This window comes from Scyliorhinus torazame, chromosome 19 (genome assembly GCF_047496885.1).
Source record: "Scyliorhinus torazame isolate Kashiwa2021f chromosome 19, sScyTor2.1, whole genome shotgun sequence".
In the NCBI taxonomy this organism is placed as follows: Eukaryota; Metazoa; Chordata; class Chondrichthyes; order Carcharhiniformes; family Scyliorhinidae; genus Scyliorhinus; species Scyliorhinus torazame.
Genome location: NC_092725.1, coordinates 100,014,792 through 100,027,214, shown reverse-complemented (window position 1 = coordinate 100,027,214; position 12,423 = coordinate 100,014,792). Strand labels below are relative to the sequence as shown.

The 12,423-nt window shown below is 40.8% G+C and overlaps 1 protein-coding gene across 1 annotated transcript in view; it reads right to left on the bottom strand.

Moving 5' to 3' along the window:
- Positions 1 to 10,397, bottom strand: part of krr1 (KRR1 small subunit processome component homolog) — a 49,724-nt gene extending 39,327 nt beyond the window's left edge. Inside the window, exons 1-5 of the mRNA XM_072484919.1 lie at positions 10,239 to 10,397; positions 6,647 to 6,822; positions 2,144 to 2,278; positions 1,474 to 1,599; positions 489 to 572 (exon numbers count right to left, since the gene is read on the bottom strand). Of these exons, the coding sequence (XP_072341020.1) occupies positions 489 to 572; positions 1,474 to 1,599; positions 2,144 to 2,278; positions 6,647 to 6,822; positions 10,239 to 10,281 (564 nt within the window). The 5' untranslated portion in view covers positions 10,282 to 10,397. The remainder of the gene's footprint in view (positions 1 to 488; positions 573 to 1,473; positions 1,600 to 2,143; positions 2,279 to 6,646; positions 6,823 to 10,238) is intronic.
- Between the last annotated feature and the right edge of the window lie 2,026 nt (positions 10,398 to 12,423).

The window sequence follows — 12,423 nt, the reverse complement described above, 5'->3', positions numbered from 1 at the left end:
CCACACTCATACATGAGCAATAAAACCAATGGCACAACAGCATTGCGACATGAAATACAGCGAGGGAAGACATTGGCTTTTCTTATGCAAAAGAAAGATCTACCTTTGTTCTGCAACAATGTTATCTCCAATTTTCGCCTGTGATGAGCAGTGGAAGAAAACTAAGACTGGGAAAAGGACTAGCACAGCTTTAAGAAATGTCATTAAGACTATGTTTTAATCAGGCTTTTTCTGAATTAACAAACTCATTTCTAAACTAATTTGCTAATTCACAAATTTGCCAGGTAGAGTTGCACTTGAAAAGTCTAAAAGCTTCAAATATCTCTAGTTAGTGAAAGCAGATTAATGTAATGGCTAAATGTAAGAAAATTATAAACAACATTTTGCAATGTAATAAAAAGCATTCAGTTTGTGGTCTGATTTCTGAGCACATCAAGCCTGAAATTTCTATGAACAGCAGCAGCATTTTATATATCTGATTTATTCACCTCTTTCAGTCCAGAATATGGTCCTAATGCAGACACAGTATTTCCTTGTACCATAATATAGCAGTTAGTCAACAGCTCCAAAGCCTGTGGGTAGGAGATACAATAGAATCTATTAACAAAAAATTGACAACAGGCACACACACATCCCATGCACATAGTAACTCAGAAGACATAATTCTGTCGGCTGGGGACATTATATCTTGTAAACCAATATATTTTGCTTCTAAGTGTAGTTATTTGGTGCTTTAAGGCTACATGGTATAATTGTTCGGGTTTCCTAAGAGAAATAATGGAATTGCCAAGATCAGGCTATTCTTTAATTAATTATTTAACTGTTCAGCTCGAGTAGAGAACACCAAAGACTCACAACTTAATTTTAAATGCACCACATGGCACCTTTCTCGCTCTTAAACACAAGCATAAGCTGAAACAAAAACATAAAACCGAGCATTCAAGAGACCAAGAGCTTTGACCACCAACATCTTTGCACAAATGTGATATAATTGAACAAACTATCCGGAATTACAGCAGCATATCTAGTCTGCTCTGCTGCCTGAATTGGGCTTCAGTGATGTCTTCTCAACTGAAACTCTTAGAATGCGACATGCATCAACTATATTTGATTATGGAGTTAGTTTCTCTTTTTAAATTGGTGTGGTGCCAGTCATGTATGTACCCAGTATTTCCACATATATATCCAGCATTCTCATTTGCAAAAAGAACTTCAGAGATCTTTACTATCCAAATACAAATATTAAATTATGGTGCTGATAAATCCCCATTCCGCATTTGCAAACAGAATACTTTTATTAAACAAACTGAGCGTAATCATGGAACTTGCAAAGCTTGCTTAAAATTTAATCAGGTTAGGAAACAGCTCCTGCATTCTAACTCTGCAGGAGACATTGAAAGAGAGAAAAAAGATCTATTGCTGAATAGCAAGTGAAAACATTTCTAAAGATTCAAGAACTGGCACTGCGGTTACCTTAAGCGTTGACCCTTTTGGTCCAAGAAGTCTCAATCTTCTTTTCACAAATCGATCACGGTTGCTAACTAACGAGCCGATCTTAATTATGTCACACGCCACATCATCCTGAAAAATACGGATAGCCTAGAATGGGAAGCAATAACAATAACAAATCAAAATCCCAAATATGCAGGTCAGCACATTTCTCTCCGTCAACTTTAAGCAGAGGAAACAGGGTTCATTTTCCAAGTTTGCACTCAAGCTGCAAGATCTTCAGGCACACTCTCCACAAATCCCCAAAATTAATGGCAGAAACGCACAGAGATTGTGCCCCTACCTGGTATGCTCAGTTGAAATGTTACCCTGTGCAGTGGTTAGCACTGCTACCTCATGGCACCGAGGTCCCAGGTTCAATTAGGGCCCTGGGTCACTGTCCATGTGGAGTTTGCACATTCTCCCGTTTATGCGTGGGTCTCACCCCCACAACCCAAAAGACGTGCAGGGTAGATGGATTGGCCACGCTAAATTGCCCCTTAATTGGAACAAAATCGAATTGGATACACTAATTTTTTTTTTTTTTAATTAAAATGTCATCCTTTCCTCATGTATCCGGCCTTTACAACAGGAAAAAACTGTTGTGTCAGCAATGATTTGGTTAAAGGTGTTCTCCAATAATTTTGCTACTTACTTGCTCAAAAGGAACACTTCTTGCCAAAAGTTTGATCACGTCTCTGGCTTTAATGATGGCATATGGATCAAATGTCTTCTTTGTGGTGGAAACGGTCATGCTACCTTCAATCAAATCTAATGTAGCTGTAATATACTAAATAGACGAGAGATTACAATCACTATGTTTTCAAGCACATACAAACATTTTTCTCATCGGAATAAATAAATATTTTACTTCGGATTAAGCACTATCAAAGAAAATGCTGGAACTACTCAGCAGGTCAGGCAGCATCTGTGGAGAGAAAAACTGAATTAATGTTAACTCTCTGTTGCTGTCCGCAGACATTGCCTCACCTGCTGAGCGTTGAGTATTTATTTGATCTAACTCAAACTGTAGATATTTTAAAAATCTCAAAACATGGTATAACCTGTCAACTCAAAATGTTACATGGTGTGAAGACGAGATTGAAACAAACTTAGTTCCAAACACATTGGCGCACACAAAAAGCACGGTAACACTGGACCAATCTCTCCCGCCTGCCATTATCTTGCATTGTGCCTTTGGGCATTTTGCTACATTAAGAACACTGCACAAGTAACTGTTTTTTAAAAATAAAACCATTAAGTTTAACCATTTTGCCTATTTTTAGCATTTGAAGGCAAACTGACTTTGAACTTTGTTTGAAAACCACTAAACCATTATATCAGTAGCCCTGATATAGAAACACTGAGTGCAATGATAGGACGTACAGTAAGCTGAACTATCCTTTGTACCTACACATTAGTGTTAGTCTCTGAGCCTTGTATTTTGAAAATTCATTTGACAGATCTGGCTTTTCACGGCAAAGCTGGAATTTAGTGTCCGTCCCTAATAGCTCTTGTGAAGATGTTGATCAGCTGGGGCTGTTTAGCACAGGGCTAAATCGCTGGGTTTGAAAGCAGACCAAGGCAGGCCAGCAGCACAGTTCAATTCCCGTAACAGCCTCCCCGAACAGGCGCCAGAATGTGGCGACTAGGGGCTTTTCACAGTAACTTCATTGAAGCCTACTTATGACAATAAGCGATTTTCATTTCATTTCATTTCTTGAACTGCTTTAGTCCGAATGGTAACGGTGCACCCTTAAGGCTGTTTGTGAAGGGAGTTCCAGGATTCTGACCTGGCCATAATGAAGGAGTGCAACACACATCCAAAAGTGAGGCTGGTCCGTGACCTGGTGAAATTGGGAGGTGACGGTGTTCCCATGCAAATGCTACCCTTGTTTTTCTGGGTGGTAACAGTCACTAATTTTGGAGTTTGTCAGTCATATAAAAGACTAAACCATCGGAGATAAATACTTAAAATAAAAAGCAGCTATCGGTAATCTGTTCATCTCCAGCCATTATCAAATCATCCCACCAGATGTTGTATTTCTTTAGGTATCTCTGTAACTTCCAACAGCCCTACAATCCTCGCAGATCTCTGCATCCCTGCAATTCTAGCCTCTTGCCAGTCCCCAACTTTCACCACCACTGCCTAAAGCCCCCCAAGCACGGGAATTCCTGCTCTAAATCTCTCTTCCTCTTGGACTCCGCTTAGAATTTGTGCTGATCAAGTTCACCTGACCTAATATTTCCTTACAAGGCTAGGTGTGAAATGTTATTTGATAAACGCTCCTGTGAACATACGAGCAGGAGTAGGTCACTCGGCCCCTTGAGCCTGTTTGCCTTTCAATAAGATCATAACTGATCCGATTGTAACCTCAACCTCACATTCCTGCCTTTCCCCATAACCTTTCTCGCCCTTGCTTATCAAGAACCTATCTAGCTCTGCCTTAATCATGTTCAAAGACTCTACTTCCACTGCCTTTTGAGGAAGAGAGTTCCAAAGACTCACTACCCTCGGAAAAATAAATTCTCATCTTGGTCTTAAATGGGCAACCCTTTATCTTTAAACAGTGACCCCTAGCTCAAGATTATCCGACAAGAGGATACATACTCTCCATATCCACCCTGTCAAGACCCCTCAGCATCTTATGTTTTAATCAAGTTGCCTCTTATTCTTCTAAGCTCTCGTGTATACAAGCATAATCTGTCCAACCTTTCCTCATAAGACAACCCGCCCATTCTTGGTATTAATCAGGTAAATCTTCTCCGAACTACTTCTAGTGCATGGACATATTTCCTTAAATAAGGAGGCCATTACTATACGCAGTACTGCAGATGTGGCCCCACCTTGTACAACTGAAACATAACCTCCCTACTTTTCTATTGAAATCCCCTCTCAATAAACAATAACATTTAATTTGCTTTCCTAATTACTTGTTGTAATTTTTGTGATTCATGCACTAGGACACCCAAATCCTTCTGAGACCTTTGCAATCTCTCACCATTTAGATAATATGCTGTTTTTTTATTCTTCCCGCCAAAATGGACAATTTCACATTTTCTCACGTTATGCTTCATTTGCCAGGTCTTTGACCACTCACCATCTATCTTCATGTCTATGGAGCCTCCTTCTGTCATCTTCACAACTTACTTTTCTACCTCTCTTTGTGTCATCAGCAAATTTAGCGGCCATACCTTCAGTCCCTTCATCCAAGTCATTTATATAAATTGTAAAAAGTTGAGACCCCAGCACTGATCCCTGTAGCACACCACTAGTTACATCCTGCCAACCAGAAAAATATCTATTTATGCGTATTCTCCGTTTCCTGTTGCTAGCCAACCTTCTATCCATGCCAATATGTTACCCAATACACCATGAGCCTTTATTTTTCACAATACCCTTTTATGTGGCACATTATCAAATGCAATTCTGGAAATCCAAATAAGGTACATCCACCTTTAACCACAGCAAATATAACTCTTTCAATTGGCTCCCAATAAATTGGTCAAACATAATTTCCTTTTCACAAAACCATGTTAATTCTTCCTAATTGCACTAGATATTTTTAACTGCCCTGCCATAGCATCTTATTAATAATAGCTTCTAACATATATAATAGCGAAAATGTTAAGTTAATTGACCTGTATTTGCCCGCTTCCCTTTCTTTTTGAATATTTACTATTTTCCAATCTAATGAAACCTTCCTGAATCCAGGGAATTTTGGAAAACTAAAACCAATGCATCAACTATCTCACTCGCCACTTCTTTTAAGCCCTAGGGTGAAATCCATCAGGACTTGGGGATTTGTCAACCCGCAGCTCCAACAATTTGCTCAGTACCACTTCCCGGATGATTGTAATTTTCCGGAGTTCTGCCTCCCTTCCAATTCCTGATTTACAGCTATTTCTGGGATGTTACTTGTACGCTCTCTAGTGAAGACAGATATAAAATACCCTTCAATTCATTTGCCAGAGACAGCCAAGACGGAAACTCCTTATTTTCCATTATTAATTCCCCAATTGGTCTCTCTATAGGACCAACAGTTGTTATCTCTTCTTTTATAAGTATCTATTGAAACACTTCTATGCTTTTATATTTCTAGCTATCTAGGTCTCACACTCTTTAATTTTTTCCCTTCTTACTAAACGTTTAGTCCTTCATACTCTGTCCAGTTTTCTGACCTGCCACCCTCTTTGCACAATTATACACCTTTTCTTTAAGTTTGATATTGACTTTAACTTTTTTAGTTAACCACGGGATGGCAATCTGACCCTTTAAATATTTATTTTCCATTGGAATTTGTCCATTCTGAAATATCCCTTTAAATGTCTACCACTGAACCTCTCTTGATCCACCTCTTAAGCATATTTGCCAATTCACTTTAGCTCGCTCCGCTTTCATGTTTTTATATTTTCCCCCATTTAAGTTAAAATACTAGCATCGCACCTACTCTCTGTCCCTCAAACCGAGCGTAAAATTCAAACATTATGATCATTGCTACCTTGGGGCGTCTTCACTGAGATCATTAATTAATCCTGTCTCGTCCACAATACCAGGTCTGGTACAGCCTATTATCTGGCTGGTGCCAGAACGGGCTGTTCTAAGAAACTATCCCTAAAACACTACAAATTCCTCATCTTGGCTACCTTTTCCCATCTGCAGATTTTATGTATGTAGATTAGAATCCCTCATGATTATCACCATATCTTTCTGACAAGCTCTCATCATCTCTTCCTTTTTACTCTGCCCTACCATGTGGTTACTGTTAGGGGGGCATGTACATGACTTCCACAAGTGTCTTCACCCCTTTATCATTTTTCATCTCCACTCAAAACATCCCTATATCCTGGTTTCCTGAATGTAGGTCACTCCTCTCTATTGAGCTAATAATAATAGTAATAACCTTTATCCGAAGTAGAATTACATTAACAATGAAGTTACTGTGAAAACCATAATTATTTATTGGAACCACCCCTCTACTTTTTCCTAGCTTCCTCTCCTTACTAAATGCCAAAGCCCTTCAATATTCAGCTTGGGCGCAATGTCTTGGAAAGGCTAAATTAAAGGCACCATAAATGCAGGTTGCCGAAGCAGTAGTAGTTGTAACATAATTTACATAAGTGGAGGAGAGTAAAAGTAGTACATAAATGGGCTCACGTGTTCTTTCAGAGCGCTCTGGACCAACGGCCAACATTCTTTCAGATAAGCCTCTCTGTATTTGGGGAAGAGAGTAGCAAAACTGCTCTCCTCCAACAGGCCATAAATGTTGTCTGCTTTGGTGAATGGTTCCTCCTTCCATCCCTCTGGTACTGTCAGCAGCTCAGCTTCATCTACTATAGAAAACACAAGGCGACAAATTAGCAGCTGCAAATTACAAACATTCACTTTTCTCACACATTCATTGCATTGGAGTTCTGCTCAACATTTTCATAAATTAAAAATGTTTTACAATCTGCTTGAATACGGTAAGTTTATAAATGTTAAATCTTAAGTAGTATTTGTTGCAACATTTTTACACACAAAGTTAAAACTATAAAGTAGAGTAACACCGATGTGTAGTATCTGGCAGATTTTCAGTTGATCTGACCAGAACTTTTATGAAGGTCGACACTAGGACAATCACAAAGAGTGGTAGCACCTCAACATCAGGAGAAAAGGGTCAGACAACACACTGGTTTCAGAACTGAAACATTAAAACAAGTCAGCTGCCAACTTTTCTAAACATAGGCCAATAAATCCAATGGAAAGAAATATCCAGGAAGACTGCATATTTCTGTATATTATCACTGCATACATACCACATATTGCAGTAGCTGCAGCACATGATCACTGCATATATATTTGTATATTGCCATATATAATCGCTACTTATATATCACATATTACAGTAGTTGCAGTACACTACCATTGCGTATGTACTGCGTGTTATCATTGTGTATGTACAGCATATTGTGTATATTATCACTGCATATTGCTATACATTATCACTGTGTATATACACAACATATTGCAGTAATTGCAGGATATCATCACTGCTCATTGCCATATATTACCACTGTGTATATTAAGCATGCCCTGCTCGCAGCGGCTGTGATTCAAAATGTTTAGTGCGGCACGGCAGCACAGTGGGTAGCACCGTTGCGTTACAGTATCAGGATACAGGTTCGATTGCCGGCAGGGGTCACTGTCTGTGCGGAGTCTGCACGTTCTCTCATTGTCTGCATGGATTTCCTCCAGGTGCTCCGGTTTCCTTCCACAAGTCCCAAAAGAAGTGCTGTTGGGTGAATTAGACATTCTGAATTCTCCCGGAGTGTACCCAAACAGGCGCCAGGTGGCAACTAGGGGATTTTCACAGTAACTTCACTGCAGTGTTAATGTAAGCTTGCTTGTGACAATAATAAAGATTATTATAGTTGCAGTATATTGTCACTGCGTAGCCGTATATTATCACTGCGTATATACAGCATATTGCAGTAGTTGCAGTATACTTTCACTATGTACATACTGCGTATTACAATATACTGCAATCATAGAATTTACAGTGCAGAAGGAGGCCATTTGGCCCATCGAGTCTGCACCGGCTCTTGGAAAGAGCACCCTACCCAAGGTCAACACCTCCACCCTATCCCCATAACCCAGTAACCCCACCCAACACGAAGGGCAATTTTGGACACTAAGGTCAATTTATCACGGCCAATCCACCTAACCTGCACATCTTTGGACTGTGGGAGGAAACCGGAGCACCCGGAGGAAACCCACGCACACACTGGGAGGATGTGCAGACTCCGCACAGTCAGTGACCCAAGCCGGAATCGAACCTAGGACCCTGGAGCTGTGAAGCAATTGTACTATCCACAATGCTACCATGCTGCCGTGAAATATATACAATATACTGCAATATGCAGACGTACGCAGTGATAATATACTGCAATATGCAGTATATATGCAATATCACTGCGTATATACTGCGCGTTGCAGCAATTATCACTGCCTATATACTAAATATTGCAGTATATTATCACTGCATATATACTGCCTATTGCAGTATATTATCACTGCATTTGCTGTATATTAACACTGCATATATACTGCGTATTGCATATTATCACGGCATACATAATGCATATTACAGTATAATATCACCGCATATATATTCCGTCTAGATAACACCTTAGCTGTGTGCAGCAAGTGAAAATTAATAATACTCTGCTAGGAGTGGCTAGACACTGGGAACTGGGATTGATAGGCAGAATTGTAACAGAACAACTGGATATCTTTAAAGAGGAGATAATTTGGGTACACTTGAGGAGAGTGAATGCGTCATTGACTTGCACGAGGCTGAGCCTAATTCAGTTAAAGGTATTTTTTGGGACAGAAGATAGGTGTGAGCATTGGTCACGAGGGCCCGCACATGTTCGGGTTGTGCTGCACATTGGAGAGGTTTTGGGGGTCCTTCTTTGACATCATGTCGTGATCCTGACTGTAGAGGGGAATTTTTGGGGTCTCTGAAGTGCAGGAACAGCAGACAGGAGCAGGGGCTGATGTCCTGGCCTTTGCTTCGTTGGCGGCTCGGAGGCGTATCTTCTTGGACTGGAGGATGGCAGAACCGCCAAAGGTGATTTGAGGGAGTTTGTGTGTCTCGAGAAGTACACCTTGAGAGGGTCGATTGAGGGGTTTTATTGAAGATGATGACCGTTTTCATAGTGTATTTCAAAGAATTGATCACTGCGAGAGTTTAAGGGAGATGGGGGCTTACTTATTTATGGGGGGGGGGGGGGGGTAACCCATGTGGGCAAGGGGAGGGGAAGTAAAAAGTGCTTATTCATGGAATCTTGTCAAAGAATGTTTGTTATGGTTCATGTCTTTTATATTCTTTTGTATGAAAGGTTAAAAATTTAATAAAAATAATTTTAAAACAAAGATCATGGGAGGCTTGTCTCTGGTAGCTGGCATGACCTTTGGTGAAGTTAATTTGAACATTTATAGAACTCTTGTTCCACTTCAACTAGAGTATTATGTCCAATTCAGGGCACTACACTTCAGAAAGCCTGTGAAGGTTTTAGAAGGGGTACAGAAAAGATTTGAGAATGGTTCCAGGAATTCAATTATGTAGACAGTTTGGAGAAGCTGGGACTGTTCTCCTTAGAAGAGAAGGTTGAGAAGAAATTTGACAGAGGTTCAAAAGTTTCAGGGGTCTGAAATGAGAGAAACTGACAGAGAGAAACTCTTCCCATTGGTGGAAGAATGAAGAACCAGATGGCACGGATTTAAGGCCCTTGAGAAAAGTGCCAATGGTGACATGAGGAAAAGAGGTTCTAACTGCCGAGAGCCGGCATGGACACAATGGGCCGTATGGCCTCCGCTGTAACTATTCTATGAGTGGCGTACATGAATTCTGAAAAGTGTGGCCTTATGTAGAGGATCATGTTTCAGAGATTACTGTTAGCCAGAAGTGATGGAGATGTTCGTTAAAATGAGCCAGTGTTGTGTTCAGAAACATTGCGGAGAAACTTCTGAGAATAAAATAAACTATAACAAATATGTAATAAAATCTTTGTAACTCTGGTCTGTTTCCCCTTTTATTCTTAATTTCCAGGCATTTATGGAGAGACTACGGGGTGGCAATGTCTCCACCTTTACCACATTAATGCTGCAAAGATCCAGGCTCCCTCCCCGCATTGAGGCCAACAGACCGGGGCCGCCTTCCGGAATTACCCCGTTCCCCATTTCCCTCCTCTCCGTCTTTTACCTTCACTTTTACTGCGTTTCTTTCTTTTTGAAGCTTCTTCCATGCCGGTGGAGCCCTGAACTCCCTCCCAAGTTTATCTCCGCCGCCGGATGCAGCACGCAACTCTTTCCCCTGGATCCACTTCCGCCGGTGCAGTACTTTAATTCATCCCCCCAGTCCACTTCTGTCCGTGCAGCGCACAACTCCTTCCCCGCCACCCTCTTCCGCCATTGCAAAACGCAATACCTTCCCTCGATCCACTTCCGTCAGTGCAGTTAATTCTTTCCCCTCTGTCGACTTTCGTCGGTGCAGCCCGTAGCTCCTTCCCCCAGTTCCACATCCGCTGGTGTAGCGCGCAACCCCTTCCCCATGATCCACATCCGCTAGTGTAGGGCGCAACCCCTTCCCCATGATCCACATCCGCTAGTGTAGGGCGCAAACCCTTTATCGAGATCCAAATGCGCTGGTGCAGCCCTCAATTTCCGCCCCTCGGTTCAGTGCTGAACAGCAGACAATAGCTCTGCCACGTTACCCACATGCTTCTGTTTATAAATATAATTTCAGAAGAACTTGTATTGTAGTTAATCATATTCTATCTTGTTTAGTTAATAGCTAGTAAAAGTATTGAAGAATCGAACTCACAAGTTAATTGCTTAGTTACTCAATTATTTGCTTTGATTGAACGACTACGAGTGTAAGATTAGACAAGAAAATTCGGACCGACTATTCGACTTTGGAAGACTTCGCAGCATTCGGATCCTCGAAGAACAAATCGACTCGATGGACCACTTTCAAGCTCCACGTCAACTAAAAACTACCGGTAATCTAAACTCAAATTGGAAACTTTTTAAGCAGCAGTTCCAAATATATCTGGAAGTGCATGATTTGGCCACTGCTTCTGAAACTAGAAGAATAGCACTGCTACTGTCCCTGGCAGGTCAGGAAGCTATTGAAATTTAGAACTGTTTTATATTCTCTGAAGGGGAGGACAAAATCAAATTTAATGTGATAATCGTGAAGTTTGACGACCGCTGCAAGATGCAGACTAATGAGATCTTGGAAAGATTTAGATTTTATTAAAGGTTGCAGAAAAATGGCCAGCCGATCATAAGCTTTGTCAGCGACTTAAAGTTGCTAGCACAGTCATGTAACTTCGCTGATTTGCATGATTCGCTGATAAGGGATCGGATTGTATGTGGAATTTGGGATGAAAGTTTGAGGGAAGAATTATTAAGTCAAAACGATTTAACGCTTAAAATCACGATTGAAAAATGTATTTCGCATGAACAAAGCTTGAATCAATATCTGGAGTTTTATCACCATGAAAAGGGCACAAAAGTCCAGAATCTCCTGCACCTGGTGAGAAACTGCAACAAATTCGTCTAGAGACGCAAAAAGATGCAACCTTTCTCAGAGTGATGCATCATCTCCAGCATGGTTGGCAAAGGGATGGTGTCCACAGTATCAGAACATAGACAGAATTGACAGTAGTTGATGGACTATTGTTACGCAATGACCAGATTGTCATTCCGCTGAGTCTAAGATCAGAGATGCTAAGCAAGATTCATGAGGAACATTTTGGAATCAAGGAATGTAAGATGAGAACATGGCAGGTAGTTTACTGGCCTGGTATTAACAGAGAGATAACCAACATGATCATGACATGTGCCACTTGTCAGAAACATCAACCGGCACAGTAGAGACTCTCCAGCAACATGAGTTAACTACGTCACCGTGAACAAAAGTAGGCATCGATTTGTTTCATGCTACAGGTTTGTGACTATGTTCTCAACATAGACTACTAAAATTTTCCTGAAATGATGAAACTTCCGAATCTTACTTCCTCATATGTAACAAAGGCTTGTAAGGAAACATTTGAGGCATGGGATTCCACACACGGTTGTCCGCTAATGGTCCTTGCTTCGCGAGCTGGGAGTGGACAGAATTTTCCAATCAGTACAACTTTCCTCATGTGATCTCGAGTCCACACTTTCCACAGTTGAATGGGAAAGTTGAGAAATTGTGCACATTATCAAGCAACTTATAAACAAGGCGAATGACTCGTAATCCGACATTTCATACAGAGCAACACCATTAAGCTCAGGGCTATCACCAGCTCCGATGCTTTTTAACCGAGACGTTAGAACAATGTTACCTACAATTCAACTCAAAGATCCTGATCAATCGTATATACTCAACAAGATCA